This window comes from Pipistrellus hanaki (assembly GCF_964339955.1).
Source record: "Pipistrellus hanaki genome assembly, chromosome: X".
In the NCBI taxonomy this organism is placed as follows: Eukaryota; Metazoa; Chordata; class Mammalia; order Chiroptera; family Vespertilionidae; genus Pipistrellus; species Pipistrellus hanaki.
Window position 1 is genome coordinate 50338316 of NC_140524.1, and position 20246 is coordinate 50358561.

Here is a 20246-nt window from a genome sequence, read left to right on the forward strand (position 1 = left end):
TTTCCAGTGCCATTTTGATTCCCCCTCCCCCCGATCCCCCCTTTGTCATTTTAAGTGATCCCCCTCCCCCCACCTTGGTACCCTAATTCCTTATTTTTACCCCGAGAAATGAGCGCAAAAAGAAAAAGCTACTCCTTGGAGTACAAGAAAAAAGTCATGGAAGACTCTTGGGGCCAAAATCTTACTGCTTTCTGCAAAGAGAAGATGTTGAGTATCCAATTCAGGGGTCCTCAAACTTTTTAAAGTGGGGGCCAGATCACGGTCCCTCAGAGAGCTGGAGGGCCGGACTATATGAACTACTAATTCCTACTGTAACACCTCGGCTGCGCTCACTGCCCAAAAAACCTGGCGGGCCGGATCAGACTCCTCTGCGGGCCGCATGTGGCCCGCAGGCCGTAGTTTGAAGACCCCTGATCCAATTGGTCCGAAAATGGCGAGCAGAGTATGGTAACCTCATTGAACAAGTGGACAAGGGAAATGCTAAAAAGCGCAAGTGTGGATCAGATCGGCAACCATTATTTTCTGAACTGGAAGACCTGATCTGTGAATGGGTTGTTGACAGGAGAGCAGAGGCTTTGGTTGTGAATAGGGCTCAGATTCAAGAATCTGCCCTTGCAATGGCACCACAGTTTGACATAGCCCCCGAAGATTTCAAAGCATCACAACACTGGCTGGATAATTTCCTTCAGCGAAGTGAACTGTCTTTAAGAAGATCTACAACATTGTTTAGGTTGGAAGATACTCAAGTTATTAAGTGAGTACTTGCATTCAAGTCCTTTATTGATGATGCTGACTTCTCTAAATACAATATTTCCGACATGATTGCTATGGATGAAACTGCAGTGTTTATGGGTCAATCATCTCAAACAACAATTGAACAGCGGGGTGCCTCCTTAGTGTACATTCCCCCCACTTCTTATGAAAGTGCACGTGTTTCCTGTATTTTGGCAATTCATCTGGATGGCACTAAAACCCCACCTTTAATCATTTCTAAGGGCAAGAAGGAAAAGATTGAACGTGTTTTGGGTGTTTTTATTCTTGAAACTGAAAAAGCCTGGGCCACACAAGCAGTTATAAGGAAGTGGGTCAATTTAATGCTGCTGCTCATTATGCGAGGGAGCCAAAGAGGTCTGCTAGTCTGGGATATAGACAGCACTCACCGTGCTAACGACATGAAGACATTTCTTCAGGAAAGAAAAATAGATCAGATAATGATTCCTGCAGGAATGACGGCCTATCTCCAGACTCTTGATATTGCTATAAACAATCCATTCAAAGACAATTTGCACATGGAAATTAATGACTACATTGAAAATAGAATGGAGAGAAATCAGCGTGGAAACTTTGTGAAACCTAAACTGCAAGAAGTTGTGACTTGGGTGAAGAATTCATGGGAGAATATCACTGACAGTTGCATTGCAAATGCACTGCGAGCAGGCTACCTTGACAAGAAGCACTCATTTAAAGACAGTGCTATTGCTAAACATGAGAGATTTGGTCCACTGATTCTGAAAGAAATGGAGTCACAAGAAATTCACCAGGAAATTCAGGAATTGGATTGTTATGATGATGTTCCAGAAGATGATGACATGATTGTCATTGAATAAATGAGTAAATTCTTGATACTGTAGGATTCACAGTTTGTCTGGTTTGTGTTGACAACTACCGTACTACCGTACCGTATACAGGTAATAAATTTCCTTTATTTTCATTTAAAGATAAATGTGTACCATATTCTTCTTCATGGAAAAATAAGACATCCCCTGAAAATAAGACCTAGCGCATCTTTGGGAGCAAAAATTAATATAAGACACTGTCTTATTTTTGGGGAAACAGGTTATTTATTCTAAAGCCTGTTTTTGCCCTCAGATTTCTGTTTGACTTCGCATTGAGGAGAGGGGGAGGAAGGTGTTAAGAGGTGTTAGAGTATTTATCCTTCCCAACTCCCCTCTATCTGCCACAGTCCATATGTACCACTAAGACCACATCTGTGGACAGGCCCACACCACTCTCGCCAGTTTTCAGTGACACAACTTCTTACCCATGCCACACCTCAATGAATATTTCCTTTAACTCTCTTCTGTTCAATTTTATTTCTAGCTAAATGCATTTCTTGTGTTCAAAAAATTACTTATACTGGGCCCATTTTTCTCCTCTGCAATAACTGCAGTGACTCTTATAATTCATATCATGACAACAGTTGTTATTCTTTATGAATACTATTACTAGTAATTATAGGCTTTGTCCCTAACAGTAAATCATATTTCTATATCACTCAAATACTTTCTTAAGTCTTAATTCTTCCCACTTGCTCTCATTAATTGAAGTGAAGGAAGATTTTACATCAGTTGCAGAAGGTGGGATTGTTTCTGACATCTGCTAATGGTAGTGCGTGAAAAACAGAGATATATATTGGGTCGGCAGCTAAGTAATTGCGGATTTTTTAAAGAAAATCAAAGACAATTTTTTCATGGAACTAAATAACTTTATTCTTTAATGTATTGCCCATTTTGATCAATGACCTTTTGCCATCTTTCAGGCAGCATCATAATCCCACGTTCAAAAAACTTCTGGTTTTTATTAGCAAAAAACTGAATCAGGTACGATTTGACATCATCATCATTATTGAAATTTTTACCATTCAAGGAGTTTTGTAAAGATCGAAACAAAAAGTAATCAGATGGTGCAAGGTCAGGACTATATGGTGGATGTGGCAAAACATCCCAACCAAGCTCCATTAATTTTTGCCGAGTGACCAAAGATGTGTGTGGCCTTGCATTGTCATGATGGAATACAACACCTTTTCTATTTGTCAATTCGGGCCACTTTTCTTCAACTGCATTGTTTAATTTCATTAGTTGTTCAATGTAGACATCAGAATTGATCGTTCGGTTGGGTGGTAAGAGTTCAAAGTAGACAATTCCTTTGTAATCCCACCAAACTGATAACAAAACCTTCTTTTGATGAATCTCAGCTTTTGATGTTGTTTGAGTTGGTTCACCTGGCCTGCTCCACGATCTTTTCCGCTTGATATTGTTGTAAACAACCCATTTTTCATCGCCGTTTAAAAATGGATCATTTTCATTACGTTTCTTTAGCAAATCGCAGCTGCTAATGTGTTGCGTTAACTGTGATTCTTTCAGTTCGTGAGGAACCCATGTATCGAGTTTTTGAACATAACCAAGTTGTTTTAAGTGATTTTCAATGCATGTATGTGATACATGAAGCTTCTCTGCAATCTCACGTGTTGTACTGTGACAGTCCGAATTGATTATTGCTTTGATTAGGGCGTCATCAACTTCAACTGGACGACCAGAGCGTCTTTCATCTTTGAGTGAAAAATCACCAGAACGAAATTTGGCAAACCAATTTTGACACTGCCGTTCTTTTAAGGCTTCGTCACCATAAACAGCACATAACTTTTTATGAGCTTGTGATGCGTTTTTCCCTTGCGGAAATAAAAAAGCAAAATATGACGAAAATGTTCCTTTTGATTTTCCATTTTTCAACGAACGCCAAACAAAAACTACAAAACAGATCAAAAAACTTTTTTTACTGATTAACAGCTGAATAGCCAACTATCAAATACAAAATGTGTTTTACATTTGTACTACGTCTGCAAACCTAAAAATTCAACTGAAGCCATATATGTGTGAAACCCGCAATTACTTAGTTGCCGACCCAATAAAATGTATAACTCTGTATTATTTAATTATGGATCTGGGGAATTCTCAGTAAAATGTCTAATACTAAAAAAAATTAATAAAATGTCTCCCTTTTCCTATCCCTAAACCAGTTATTGACTTAAGGTTAAAAAAATGCATTTAACACCATGCTGAGTTACCTTATACCATATAACATCAGGCTCCTGATCAGATTTTTTAAAGTCATCCATGTCTGGGCAGGAAATCTCTTTTCTTTTAGTGACTTCAGATTTTTCTAAGTAGCGGATCCTGCTATTGTAGCACAGGCCTGATTCATTCTCTGCAACAGTCAAGGACATTGACACCTTCATGCAATATGTCGAGTTTCTGTAGGAACAGAGACATAGCAAAGTGACTTTATTGGGTGTTTACAACTTCATTTGTACACTATATATTTCAAGAGTATTGACTTTTCCATTTAGCACATTACTGAGAAATCACAAACAACATAAAAAAATACAGAACAGTTTTCTACTTTAACTGACAGGAAGATTTTTTTTAAAAAAGTGCCAATATGGACATTTCTGACCACGCGATAGCTACATAGAACAGCTATATCCACCTTCTGAACCACCAGATGGTCGGACTTTTTTTTCAAGGGATAAATATTTTTATTAAATGTATTAGATAACATTGGTTAAAAAGAAATAAATAAATTTATGTTGAAGATCTGATAGTAAAAGCTTGCAAGAAAGTCTATAATTAGAAGTATAGTCATTTCTGCTCTGCCCCTATGGCCAGATATTCCAAAGGTTGTTTGATTTTGCCAGTGATTTCTAAGCCAACATGTGCTTTTATAGTATAAACAACAAAAAAACAGACCAATATATAGAAGATACCTGTTAACTTACATAGGTTTTTACAGTGTTTAGTGAGATATTTCAGGGGTCCAATTCTGGCATCCTACAAAGGACAAAGCCTAGTAAAAACTTGTCAGGCTAGCTTAATTTTATTCATTGTAAAAGAACTTCAACATTGAATTTTATCATAAGGTCACTTTGTATACACCATGACATTTCCCTACCCTACTATACATGGACTCCAGAAAATATCAACCACAAAAAATAAAACTGGAAAATGTGAAGAAGAAATCAGAAACAACCTGGTAAGATTTAGAAGGTCAAATGTTTTCTTTCTTGGGTGAGACACATCAGAACCATTTTTGTTATAAACATCAAGGATACCTGCTGTTGAACATACAAAGTGCCAAAGGTATTTAAAAACCAAGTATTTTTAAAATCAAATGATAACAATCCTAACAGATAGAATTACCACGAGAATCAATAATTTAACGTTGGTCTCAAAACATTGTCAGTATTCGTACTACTTAGTACTCATTGAAATTTCACAAAATGGTAGGTATCATACAAATGTGGATGAAAGGGGCCACATGATAACCTGACAAATTCAGGGAAGCCTTGCAAACTCAGAGACCTAAAGTAACCACAAAGGATGGTCTGAAATTAAACTTAAACTAAAAGTAGTTATTGTGGATAGTTAAGTCCTAAGCTAGTATCTTCAATGACAAGGTCAAACTTTACCTTAACTGAGCCTTTCTGTCTTTCCACATCTTTGATAACATAGCCTTGGAATGTTTGGGTAACTTGTAACTTCCCTTTTTCTGGATCCCTTGGGGCACAACCTAACATGCCTGGGCACCAGGACAGAGACCACAAATTCCTTCACTATTATCATGTTAATTGTTCCTGCACTCACCTAAGAATGTGTCTATCATTTTACTTTTTATCCAATTCCAGAGGTTTTCCCACTTTGCTTTATTCTGCCTCTCTAGTGTGTCATCAATAGATTTCATGTAACCCACCTAGGTCCCTCCTTTGATTACTCCCGCCATTCTCAGGAGCACTATCCCAATCCATTTAGATATTGCTTCCTGGCAATTATTGACAGTTTGGCTTCTTTACAGGTTTGAATGTTTTTTATGTTAACACAAATTGCAGGAAGGCACATTGCTGCTGCCCATTAGATTTACTGGTATAAACTGAGTTAATAAAAATAACTACTGCCAAAACCAGTTTGGCTCAGTGGATAGAGCTTCGGCCTGCAGAATAAAAGGTCCCAGGCTGGATTCCAGTCAAGGGCATGTACCTTGGTTGCAGGCACATCCCCAGTCGGTGGTGTGCAGGAGGCAGCTGATAAATGATTCTCTCATTGATGTTTCTAACTCTCTATTCTTCTCTCTTCCTCGCTGTAAAAAATCAAAAAAATATATTTTTAAAAATAAAAACAAAAATAAAATTAAAATGACTAATAATTGGATTTCTAGTAAAGCTAATTACTGGCTATGCCTATGCCTGTGTCATCTGAAAAGGATGCTATCAAATCATTTGCATTCTGATGTTCAGATACAACCCAATCATTCAATGTAGATTGTGAGCTATTACTTTTCTGTCTTCCTTAGTATAGGTTCTTAGAACCTGAAGACATAAGATATGCCTAGTTGGGATAAAATTTAAGAACATTTCATTATCTTGTTAGATATTTGACAGCCTCTATAAAACCAAAAAGGCAAAGGCACTAGATTTTTTTTAAAGTATCAGGCAAGAAGATAAAGTTTGGTTCAATAGTCTCAACAATAGAAGTAGATAGAGTGTCCAATGCCTTGAAAGAAAATATCCCAAATGTATTTGGTCCTAAGAAGAAAACAAGATAGACTAAATAAGGGATCAATAATAATGTAGTGGTTTCTTAACCAAGCACCAAATTTAAACTAAGATCCACTGGGTTCACCTTCTTTGTGAACTTGGATAAGTTACATAACATCTTTGTCTCAGTTTCCTCAACTGAAAAATGAGAATAAGAAGTCCTTTATGGTGTTTCCATTGGAGGTAGGAAAATGAAGTTCTTTTTTAATTATGCAACCATGAGCAAAAACGTGTTTATCATTTCCAGCTGGAGTGATTACAATACCTGATATTTCCAGGCTGTTGTAACTATTAAAATAAAGTATATAGAACACATAATACTCCTCATATTAGGACCCTCTTCTCCCACACACACACACCCATGGACACATGGTTTTATATACAGATTTCTCAAATTAGAAATTCACACATAAAACCTATATGTTCATGTTGACCAATGTCACCCCAATAAAATGTAATTAAAGAAGAAGCAAACAAAACAAAACAAAAAGCAAACCCACATAATACAGCATCTGCTACATAATATATATTTAATATATTGTAGTTAGAATTGTTATTACTGCTAGGATTACTTATACATTTTTTAACAAATAATCATTGTAATGTATATGTAATATAATAATTATGAACAATAACCTATATAATAAAAACAAAACACTGGCAGCAATGGGTTAAGATATGCCATGGAGTTAGGAGACCTACTTGATAGAAAAGCATTTAGAACAGGTCAGTTGGGTGATAGGCCTAGTACCAGAAAGCCACAAAGATCTGAAGAGATAAAAAAGAAATACTGGAAGTCATGGTTGGATTCCCAGTCAGGGCACATGCCCAGGTTGTGAGCTTGATCTCCAGTGGAGGACAAGCAAGAGGCACACAATAAATGATTCTGTCTCATAATTGGTATTTCTCTCTCTCTCTCTCTCTCTCTCTCTCTCTCTCTCTCTCTCTCCCCCCCCCCTTCCTCTCTGAAATCAATAAAATATATTTTAAATATATACTGACTTAGGTGCAAAAGAAATGAGTCAAGAGAAAGCTGATAAAGCAGAGAAAAAAATACCAGGTACCATGAGTACTACCTACTCCATAAAATTCAGAACCTTGAAGGTCAAATTGTTAGTAAAAGGTCCACTAAACCTTCTGTGAATTTCTTAAACAACTCTATACTAATAAAAGGGTAATATATAAATTGGTCAGGATGCCTTCACAGTAACGACGAAACAGCAGGCTGCTTGGGACAACAAGGCCAGCAAGGGGGTTAGTGAGGGACAACCAAACGACTGAACATCAGGCTGTGTGGGGCAACCAGGCCAGCAAGGGGGTGGGCAGTGAAGGGCGACCAGGCCAAAAGGGGAGGCAGTTGGGGGTAACCAGGCCATTGGGGGAAAAGTAAGGGGCAACCAAGCCGGCAGGGGGGTTAGTGAGGAATAACCAAACAACTGAAGAGCAGGCTGCATGGGGCAACCAGGCCAGCACAGGGGGAGCAGTGAGGGGTGACCAGGCCAGCACATAGGGGCAGTTGGGGGCAACCAGGCCCATGGGGGGAAAGTAAGGGGCAACCAGGTCAGCAGGGGGAGGGGGAGTTAGGGGCAACCATGCCAGCGGGAAGGGGGAGCATTTGGGGGTGATCAGGCCAGCAGGCAAAGGCAGCATTTGGGGGTGATCAGGCTGGCGGGGGGGGGGGAGTTAAGGGTGATCAGGCAGGCAGACAGGTGTGCAGTTAGGAGCCAAAGGTCCTGAATTGTGAGAGGGTGCAGTCTGGGCTGAGGGAATTTCATGCACTGGGCCTCTAGTAACATCTATAATAATGGCTAGACATCTAGGCAAGGTTTCCTGGGACCAAAGAGAAGAGATATTTCTATTCTTTGCCTACCCCTATAAATTTTAAACTATAGAGGCTAGTGGTTGGCAAAGTCATTAGTCAACAGAGCCAAATATCAACAGTATAATGATTAAAATTTCTTTTGAGAGCTAAATTATTTAAACTTAAACTATATAGGTAGGTATATTGTTATTCACTTAATTAGGGTATTCCTAAGCTGGCCTTTGCTAAAAACTCAAGGAGCCAAAAAGCTGCATGTGGATCTGAAGCCACAGTTTCCTGAGCACTGATATAGGCCCGGCCATCAGAATCTTCAATATCATGGGAAGGAGCTTAGAACAAGGAACCCACACTAGGGATGGTTGATGAGTTGAAGGAGGAAAATGGATGAATTTAGTCTTTTCTAATGTTTACCCACAAACAATGTTAGGCTAAAGCTTGTCATGAATTTGCTCTTACTCTGCTCTTTTGCATGTAAAAGACTGCTGAAATATTGCTGTTGACCAATGAACAAGTACTAGTATGAAGTCCCTGATGATGACCAAGACTTCTGGACAAGGTCAGATACAAAGCCTGCTTTCTCTGTCACTGACCTGGGGGAGGTGTGATCAAGACTGCCTGACAATCTGAGACTCAGGTGGATTTTTATTAGTTGTGTAATCCAACCCTGGCATAGTTCTCACTGACAATCTTACATTATTTATTTTATTTTGAAAAAATGCCTCCAGGCCAGTTCTATTTAAAATGTTTTCTGCGGAGAGGTCTGGGGAAAAGATGGCGACTAGAAGGAAGGAGCTGAGAGAGAGGAAGTGAGTAAGGGTATGAAAGGAGTGTGTGTGGAAGTGCATGGGGTGTGTATGAGTGAGTGAGGGAAAGTTAAATCACACAGAAGCAGCAGGAGCTGAACGACAGCCTCCCCTGGACAAGGAGAGACTATCACGGCTGCCAACACTCCCTGGACTGTGGGACTCCAACACGGAGCCCACGCCATCTTGAACCGCCTTTTTTAGAAACTCACCAACATCACCAACAAGATAGGCTTTGGAACTGCCCCACGACCCAGCACACACTCTAGCCAATATCCTGCTACCCCAGCTGCAGACCCGCAAACACTGGGATCTTGACCTCCAAAGACACCATTCCGCAGCTATAAGTAAAACTCGCCTTCCCCAACAGCCGAACTGCGGATTTGAGTGAGCCCAGAACTCTTCACTCAGTGAGCTGCACATCTCCAGGCAGGGCACACCTGCGCACAACCACGGAACTCTTTACTTGGCTAGCTGGGATGTCTCCAGGCAGTGCGTGTTTGTGCACGAATCTGAAACACTTTACTGGGCTTGCCAGGCATCTCCAAGTCTGTGCACTAGCAAGCAAGCCCGGAACTCTTTATTTGTGGGTTGTCTCCTTGGCCGGCACAGGGAAGAAGCCAAAAACACCCAAGTGTGTGTTTCTGGGCAGACAGGGACCGCGAGCATTCCCCCTTCCATAGGCAGGCCTGAAAAATCTACTCCTGCTAGCGGGTATCTCCTTGGACTGTGCTTGGGAGAAAGCACCTGAGGGTGTGTGTGTGCATTCATCATCACATAGACAGGACTAAACACCTTACTCCTGCTAGTGGGTGTCTCCTTGGGCGGTAGTGGGGAGAGGAAGGGTGTGTTTCCGTGCAGACAGGGGTGTACGCGTTCCCTGACCCATAGGCAAGCCTAAAAACTTTACTCCCGCTTGTGGGCATCTCCTTGGGTGGCAGTAGGGAGTCGCTGAAAGCACACAACTCAATGACAATTACACACAACTCAAGGAGAATTACAAGGAGCTGAATGAGAATGTCACCAACATGAAAGGAAACCAAGAGGAGATGAAGAATGACATAGCTGCAATAAAAAAAAAACACAATGCAAGGCTTAAAGAGTAGACTAGAAGAGACCTAGGACCGCATTAGCGAAGTAGAAAACAAGGTAGTAAAAAACACACAAACACAGCAGTAACTGGAAAGAAGACTTAAACAGCAAGAGGAAAGCTTAAGGGAGCCGTGGGACAACACAAAATGAAACAACATTAGAATAATAGGGATACAAGAAGGAGTAGAAGAGAAGGAAGAATAGAAAACCTCCTGGAAGAAATAATGACAGAAAACTTCCCTGATGTTGGCAAGAAAAAATCTATCCAAGTCCAAGAAGTACATAGAGTCCCAAACAAGTTGAACCCCAAAGGATCAACACCAAGACAACATCTTAATTAAGTTGGCAAACACCAGAAACAAAGCAAGAATCCTAAAGGCTGCAAGAGAGAGACAGAAAGTTATGTACAAGAGGCCGAAACTGGTTTGGCTCAGTGGTAGAGTGTCGATCTGCAGACCGAAAAACCCCAGGTTCGATTCCAGTCAGGGGCATGTACCTTAGTTGCAGGCACATCCCCGGTAGGGGGTGTGCAAGAGGCAGCTGGTTGATGTTTCTCTCTCATCGACGTTTCTAGCTCTCTATCTCTCTCCCTTCCTCTCTGTAAAAAATTAATAAAATATATTTTAAAAAAAGAAAGTTATGTACAAGGGATCTCCTATTAGAATATCAACTGATTTCTCAACAGAAACACAACAGACCAGAAGGGAATGGAATGAAATATACAAAGTGATGCAAAACAAGGGTCTGAACCCAAGAATACTATACCCAGGAAGGCTGTCATTCAAAATTGAAGGTGGAATCAGAAGCTTCACTGACAAAAAAGGGTTAAGAGAGTTCATCACTACCAAGCCAGCAATGCAAGAAATGCTAAAGGGACTGCTGTAAAAAGAAGATAGAGAAAGGCAAGGAGAAACACAAAAACTAAAGGTAAATATGACAATAAACAAGTACTTTTCAGTAATAACATTAAACTTAAATGGATTAGATGCACCAGTAAAAAGACATAGGGTAGCTGAATGGATAAGAAAACATAACCCATATATCTGCTCTCTACAAGAAACCCACCTTAGAACAAAGGATTCACACAGACTGAGAGTGAAGGGATAGAAAAACATTTTTCAGGCAAATGGAAATGAGAAAAAAGCTGAGGTTGCGATACTTATATCAGATTAAATAGACCTCAAAGTAAAGACCGTAACAAGAGATAAGGCAGGCCACTACATAATACATTCAGCAAGAAGATACAGCTCTGGTAAACATATATGCACCCAATGTAGTAGCACCCAAGTACATAAAATATCTCCTGGAAGATATCAAGGAAGAGATGGACATCAATACAATCATGGTAGGCGACTTTAATACAACACTGACATCAATGGATAAGTCCTCTGGACAAAATATCAGCAAAGAAACAGCAAATCATAAATGACACACCAGATGGACCTAATTGACATCTTCAGAGAATTTCACCCCAAAGCCAAGAAATATACGTTCTTCTCAAGTGCTCATGGAACATTTTCAAAAATAGACCATATATTCGGTAACAAGCAAAGTCTCCCCAAATTCAAAAAGTTCAAAATCATATCAAGCATTTTCTCAGATCACAATGGCATAATATTAGAAATAAACTACAATAAAAACATTCCAAAAAATTCAAACACCTGGAAGCTGAATAGCATGCTACTAAACAATGATTGGGTTATCAATGAGATCAAAGAAGAAATTAAAAACATCCTGGAGACTAATGACAATAAAAACACAGCATTGCAAATCCTATGGAACACAATGAAAGCAGTCCTGAAAGGACTACCTCAAAAAACAACAAAAAGGGTTAATAAATAATCTAACTCAACAACTCAAAGAATTAGAAAGAGAGCAACAAGAAAAGCCCACAGCAAGCAGAAGGAAGGAAATAATAAAGATCAGAGCAGAAATGAATGACACAGAGACCAAAGAAACAATACAAAAGATCAATAAAACCAAGAGCTGGTTCTTTGAAAGGATAAATAAGATTGATGAACCTCTAGCCAGGCTCACCAAAAAGCAAAGAGAGAGGACCAGAACAAACAAAATCAGAAATGAAAGAGGTGAAATAACAACAGACACCACAGAATTACAAAAGATTATTGCAAAATACTATCAACAACTCTATTCTAATAAACTAGACAACCTGTAGGAAATGGACACATTCTTAGAAAAATACAATCTTCCAAAACTTACTCAAGAAGATACTAAAAATTTAAATAGGCAGATAACTATGGATGGAATTGAAGCAGTCATCAAAAAGCTTCCAGTAAACTAAAGCCCAGGGCCAGGTGGCTTCATAGGGGAGTTTTACCAAACATTCAAGGAAGAATTAAAACCTATCTTCCTCTGACTATTCCAGAAAATTCAAGAGGAAGGAATAGTTCCAAGCTCATTCACCCTAATACCAAAACCAGATAAAGATAACACAATGAAAGAGAATTATAGGCCAATATCCCTCATGAACATAAATGCCAAAATCCTCAACAAAATTCTAGCAAATCGGGTCCAGCAGTACATAAGAAAGATCATACACCATGACCAAGTAGGATTTATCCCGGGATGCAAGGATGGTACAAAATTTGCAAATCAATAAACGTGATACATCACATTAACAAATTGAAAGATAAAAATCACATAGTCATATCTATTTATTCAGAAAAAGCATTTGACAAAATCCTACACCCTTTCTTGATAAAATCTCTCAGCAAGTTAGGAATAGCAGGATCGTACCTCAACATAATAAAAGCCATATATGACAAACCCAAAGCCAACATCATACTCAATGGGCAAAAATTAAAACCATTTCCTCTAAGAACAGGAACACGACAGGGATGCCCACTCTTACCACTCCTGTTCAACATAGTGCTGGAAGTACTAGCCATAGCACTCAGACAAGAAGAAGAAATAAAAGGCATCTAAATTGGAAAAGAAGAAGTAAAACTGTCCTTATTCACAGATGACATGATACTGTACATAGAATACCCAAAAGACTCCATCAAAAAATTATTAGACTTAATAAAAGAATTCAGCAAGGTAGCAGGATACAAATCAACGCCAAGAAATCTTTGGTATGTTTATACACCAATAATGAACTTACAGAAAGAGATACTAAAAAAGTAATCCCATTTACCATCACACCAAAAAAATTAAGATACTTAGGAATCAACTTAACTAAGGACGCAAAAGACCTATACGCAGTAAACTACATGACACAGAAAAAATAGATAGAGGAAGATGTAAACAGATGGAAGAACATACCATGTTCAAGGATTGATAGAATCAGCATCATTAAAATGTCCATACTACCCAAAGCAATCTATAGATTTAATGCACTCCCCATTAAAATATCAACAGCATATTTCATAGACCAAGAAAGAACACTCCAAAAATTCATCTGGAATAAAAAAAAGACCCCAAATAGCCACAGCAATCTTGGGAAAGAAGAATAAAGCAGGAAGGATCTCAGATTTGGAATTGTATTACAAAGCCACTTTTCTCAAAACAGCCTGGTACTGGCACAAGAACAGACAGACAGACCAATGGAATAGAATAGAGAATCCAGATATTGACCCAAACCACTACACTCAATTAATATTTTACAAAGGAGGCCTGGACATACAATGGAGTCAAGACTGTCTCTTCAACAAATGGTGCTGGGAAAATTTTACAGATGCATGCAAAAAAATGAAACTAGACCTCCAACTTACATCATACACAAAAATAAACTCAAAGTGGATACAGTACTTAAACATAAGATAGGAAACCATAAAAAATGGATACAGTACTTAAACATAAGATGGGAAACCATAAAAATACTAGAGGAATCCACAGACTGGAAAATCTCAGACATATGAACTTCTTCACTGATACTGCTCCTAGGGCAAAAAAAGAAAATAAACAAATGGGACTACATCAAAATAAAAAAGCTTTTTCACAGCAAAGAAAACCATCAATTAAACAACAAGAAACCCTACTACTTGGGAGGACATATTTGCCAATGATATAAATGATAAAGGTTTATCTCCAAAATTTATAGAGAATGCATACAACTTAACAAAAAGAAGATAACCCGATCATAAAATGGGCAACCAAGCTAAATAGACACTTTTCGGAAGAAGACAGAAGGAAGGCCAAGAGACATATGAAAACATGCTCAAAGTCATTAATCATCAGAGAGATGCAAATCAAAACACTGCGATACCATCTTACACTGGTCAAAATGGCTATCATCAACAAATCAGCAAATGGCAAGTGTTGGTGAGGATGTGGAGAAAAAGGAACTCTTTTACACTGCTTGTGGGGATGCAGACTGGTGCAGCCACTGTGGAAACAGTATGGAATTTCCTTAAAAAGCTAAAAATGGAACTCCCATTTAACCCAATGATCCCGCCTCTAGGAATATATCCTAAGAAACTAGAAACAGGAATCAGAAAGAATATATGCACCTCTATGTTCATAGCAGCTCAATTCACCATAGCTAAGATCTGGAAACAGCCTAAATGCCCATCAGCAGATGAATGCATTAAAAAACTGTGGTACATCTACTCAATGGAATACTATGCTGCGGTAAAAAAGAAAGAGTTCTTACCATTTGCTGCAACATGGATAGAGATAGAGAGCATTATGTTAAGTGAAATAAGCCAGGCAGAGAAAGATAAACATCACAGGATCTCACTCATTTATGGAATATAATGAACGGCATAGACTGATAAACACCTGAGAATGCCTTTACTGCCCTGCTAGTAGTCAGCAGCTGTATGGTAATATAACCTGGGGCTATTGGTTAAGTCCTTCTGGACCTATGTTCCTAATCCTTCATGGGTGAGAACCCTTACCTGGTCTGAGCCTCCTGCCCAAAGTAGTCACTGATGATACCAAACACTTTGATCATCCAGGAGTATAATTACATAGGGGTCACCACCCAGCTGCCCTTCTATATGACACAAAATTAAACCACTGCTCCTTTGTGTGTAAAACTAAAGAGAGGTTTCTGGCTTGTGAGGAAACCGAAGGAAGGGACCATCACTACTTCCTCCTGGGAGAGGTGCAGAAAATGTAACAAAGACCTTGGCTGTACAAAAAGAAATTGACAGCCAGTTTAAAATGGAATTTCCATGGCCTAGAGAAAAGAATATCCTTACATATTACTCTACAAGGTCATTGTAATTTTTCCCAGACTTGGGTTATCCCCAACACCTATAATAATACCTCACACCATGGGGTATTAATAAAAAATCATATATTTTGTTGGTACTTGGAGACAAAGGTAACACATCTCTAGATATTTTAGAATTACAACAGCATATTGTACAATTATCCCAAACAAACTTACAAACCAATCTTTGAAAGTCTGACAATTTAAAAAGGACATGAAAGGACTTCAACCCTTCCATTATGCAGAGGGCCCCCTGGAAAGGCACCTAAGCATTCTATATTGGCCTGTCTTGCCCTTTTGGCCAAAAATTACCCTCTTCTCATGGTCCAGGTGCCCACAACTGTTGCCTGACCTTTCAGTTCATGCCAAGGCTGAAGGACAATGGTGGCTGGTACCATGTATCTCTCTCCCGCCCAGTGGGGTGAGCTGGCCCTCTCTGGAGAAGAAACATGGGTTCCCAAAAATATGAGATCAGCGCCCAGGCCTCGCCAGCAGGTGAGGGGTTCCTGAGGCAGGTGCTGGGCATGGAGTCTATGGGGGCATAGGCTACCAAGGAGACAGAACTAAACCTCACATCACCCTGCTTGGCCCTAGAGGATGGCTGGTTAGCCAGAGACAGGTAAAATTCCTCAGGGAAGGAACAACCTAAGACAGGCACAGTCTCAGAGGGGCCATCTGGAGAGAACTTGGGGGTCAACTGAGGTGGGGCACAGACCCTTACCCTCAAAACTTTGCAGGGGCCAAGGGTATTTCTTAGATCACATGATCTCACACATCTGGGGGGGGGGGAAATGAACAACATAAACTGATGAAAAAAAACAGACCCAGAGAAAGAGAAGCAGCGACCAGACTCTCAAACCTCAGAGGGAAAGTAGGGGAGGGTGGGGGTAAGGGGAAGAGATCAACCAAAGGACTTGTGTGCATGCATATGGGCCTAGCCAGTGGCCATGGACAACAGGGGGGTGAGGACATATGTAGGGAGGGGTTTGGAATGGGAATGGGGGGATGAGGATAATTATGTAATACTATAATCAATAAAATAAAATAATATAAAATTAAAAATAATAATAAAATTAAATGTTTTCTGCACCCAAACCGGTTTGGCTCAGTGGATAGAGCATCGGCTTCTGGATTGAAAAGTCCCAGGTTCGATTCTGGTCAAGGTCATGTACCTTGGTTGCAGGCACATCCCTAGTGGAGGTGTGTGCAAGAGGCAGTTGATTGATGATTCTCTCATAGATGTTTCTAACTCTCTATCCCTCTCTCTTCCTCTCTGTGAAAAATCAATAAAATATATATTAAAAAAATAATAAAAAATAAAATAAAATGTTTTCTACAACTAAGACCTAAAAATGTTACATTTCTTTCATTAGGTACAATTAGAGCTATGCCACTTTGAGGAGGCAACTGAGGAGTGTGAACAAATGGTGACTATAGTTTTTTCTGAGCTCCCTCCTTATCCTACGGATGCGTTGCACGTTTAGACTCAATATGAGCAAAGGGACTTTGCAGTGATATTGTGTCAATACCTTAGATATTTTCAAGATACCTTAGTATTCTTTCAAGTATTGACATATCTCTTATTTTACTTAATTCTATGAATAATTCAGGAAAATGGGAAGGTAATATTATCTACATTTTGCAGAGTACAACATAGATGAAAGGAAGGATACATAATTTAGTTTAGCTCATATAGATGGATAGTGTATGAGAGCCAAAGACTTGGCTGCTAGCCCCTGGCTACTTTCAGATCTTGATGAGTTAACAGCCAAATTAATTCATAGTTATCAACAACAACTTAGAAAAGCTCATAGAAATAAATACAGTTTGTAAAGATAACATTTAAATAATAATGTTAATATGTACAGCACAGAAGACTTTTTGGTATGTTTTTATTGGTTTTAGAGAGAGAGGAAGGACGAGGGAGAGAGAGAAACATCAATGTGAGAGAGAAACAGATTGGCTACCTCCTGCATGCACATGCAGCAAACCCAGACCTGGGATCGAGCCCCCAACCTGAACATGTGTCCTGACTGAGAATCTAACTGGTGATTTTCAGTGTGCTGGATGATGCTCATCCAACTGAGCCACACCAGCCAGGGCCAGCACAGAAGAATTTGCTAATTTATAAATAAAACTCACTTTATTTTACAAAAATTTAATGTTAGCTACTTTAGGTCATAAATTATAATTTTTTCCAAAAGTATTTCTGCAAGAAAATGTTGATGATTCTTGGGTTATAAGAGGGGAAAAGTAAGACCCAGGATTTAAGACATACATGAAAAATCCAGATGCCCCTTTCTAACTCCCATTTATATTTAAAAAAGGTTTATACTATAAAACATAGTTTTATTTCAGAATTTGTGTTTATGTAAATTTATTATATCACCAGAACTAACCTATTAAAAACAAACTAAATAAATTAGGGACTTCTACACATATAAAAGCAGATACCTAGGTAAAATACTTCAGGATATAGTTGAAACTTTCCTAAACAGTTGCTTTAGTTGTCTTATCCTTAGTTCAAAACACTTTCCTTATAAATAGCAGAACCATCCAATGATGAGTAAACTAAAACCAACTTTGTTTTCTGACATTTTGAAACATGATTTGATTATAGTTCATAGCAATCAATCAATCAATATACCATCCTTGGATGGTATCGTTGTCCTCAAAATGCAAGAACTGATATTATAGAAAATTTAGTAAAGAGACACAAATGAATAATCTCAAACCCTTATCCCATATGGTGTGGCTCAGTGGTTGAGCATTGACCTATGAACCAGGAGGTCATGGTTCGATTCCCAGTCGGGGCTTGATCTCCAGTAGGGGCCATGCAGGAGACAGCCAATCAATGATGCTCGCTAATCATTGATGTTTCTGTCTCATTCTCCCTCTTCTCTGAAATATATATATAAAGCCATTTGATAAAATCTATTACTTGAGAATCAATACAAAAAGAAAATTTCATTGAAAAATATATTTGATCTTGTTGGAAAGAAGACTTTTAGGTGAATGCAGAAATGAGGACATATACTAAATACCTACATAGTGTTAATGTTTTTAAAGACCAAGAGGAGAAAAAAGAGAGATGACACAGTTACTAATATCAGTCTCATAGATTCACAGAACATACTGATGGTTGCCAGATAGAAGAGAGATGGGAGCTGGGTGAAAAAAAGTTAAGGGATTAAGATGTACAAATTGAGCCCAAACCGGTTTGGCTCAATGGATAGAGCATCGGCTTGGGGACTGAAAGGTCCCAGGTTCGATTCTTGTCAAGGGCATGTACCTTGGTTGCTGGCACATCCCCAGTAGGAGGTGTGCAAGAGGCAGCTGATTGATGACTCTCTCTCATCGATGTTTCTAACTCTCTACCTCTCTCCCTCTCCCTCCCTCTCTGTACAAAATCAATAAAATATATATATATTTTTTAAAAAAAAGATGTACAAATTGACAATTACAAAATTCATAGGGATGTATCGTATAGCATAGGGAATATAGTCAATATTGTAATAACTCTGTATGGTGTCAGATAGGTACTAGATTTAGAGATGCTATCACTTTATAAATTATATAAATATCTAACCACTATGTTGTGCACCAGAAACTAATGTTATCTTGAATGTCAACTGTAATTGAAGACAATAAAAAGAAATGAAAGAGGAAATATTACTATAGGTCACATAGATATCAAAATAATACTAAAGTAATACTGTGAACAACTCTATGATCACAAAATTGTTAAGCTAGGTGAAATGGCCCAATTCCTTGAAAGGCACAACTGCCAAAATTCATGCAAGAAGAAACACAATATAGAATAGGTCTATAGCCATTAAAGAAATTGAATCAATAATTAATAACCTTCCAAAATAGTAAGCACCAGACTCAGATAGATTCACTGGTGGATTTCATCAAATATTTAAAGAAAAACATATCAATTTTCTGCAATCTCTTTCAGAAGACAGAGCAGTAGAAATACTTCCTAACTCATTCTATGAGGCCAGTATTACCCCAATACCTAACACAAGACATTACAAAAAGAATATAACTACATATCAATATCTCTCATGAACATAAACAAAATCCCCAGTAAAATAGTAACAAATGAAGTCTAGTAATGTATAAAAATAATTATATATCATAACCAAGTGGGATTTATCCCAAGTATGGAAGACTGGTTCAATATTAAAAAAATCAATGAGTGTAATTCATCACATCAACAAGCAAAAAAAGAAGCTCACAGGATATCAGTAGATATGGGAAAATCATTTGACCAAAATCAGCACTCACTCATGATAAAAACTCAATAAATTAGGAATACAGAGGAAATGCCTCAACTTGATAAAGAATATCTACTAAATGCCTCCAGGTGACATCACACTTAGTGGTGAGAAATTAGAAAGAAGCTTTTCCACTGGAAATAGGAAAAAGGCAAGGAAATCCCCTTTCACCACTTCTTTTCAATATCATACTGGAAGTATTAGCTAATGCAATAGGTAAGAAAACTAAATAAAAACATACATATTAGGAAGGAAGAAATAAAAGCATCTTTGTTCACAAATAACATGACTGTCTATGTAAAACACCTGAAAATTGACCAAAAATATCCTAGAACTAATAAGCAAATATAGCAAGGTTGCAGAAAATCAAGCTAATACACAAAAGTCAATTGAATTGCATTATGCCAGCAATGGATAAGCTTATAATTTGACATAGAAAACAATACCATTTATATTAGAAACCTCAAATAAAATAATTAAGTATATTTCTAACAAAATATGTACAAGGCACATATCCTATCTAATAAAGACGTAATATGCAAATTGACCATCACTCCAACACACAAGAGAGACACCTATGTGGTCAAAGATGGCTGCCTCCATGTGGGCACATGATGGTTGCCAGAAGATGGCTAGCAGAGGAGGGCAGGTGGGAGGGACCACACCTGCAATGGAGGGTAGTTGGGGGCAATCAGGC

General features: G+C 38.6%; 1 protein-coding gene across 1 annotated transcript in view; it reads right to left on the reverse strand.

Annotated features, from left to right (window-relative positions):
• IL1RAPL2 (interleukin 1 receptor accessory protein like 2) overlaps window positions 1–20246 on the reverse strand; it is a gene marked incomplete at its 3' end in the record, with an annotated part of 1526880 nt that overhangs the window by 704636 nt on the left and 801998 nt on the right. The window contains exon 6 of the mRNA XM_084870467.1: window positions 3845–4031. Coding sequence (XP_084726593.1) covers window positions 3845–4031 — 187 coding nt within the window. The remainder of the gene's footprint in view (window positions 1–3844; window positions 4032–20246) is intronic.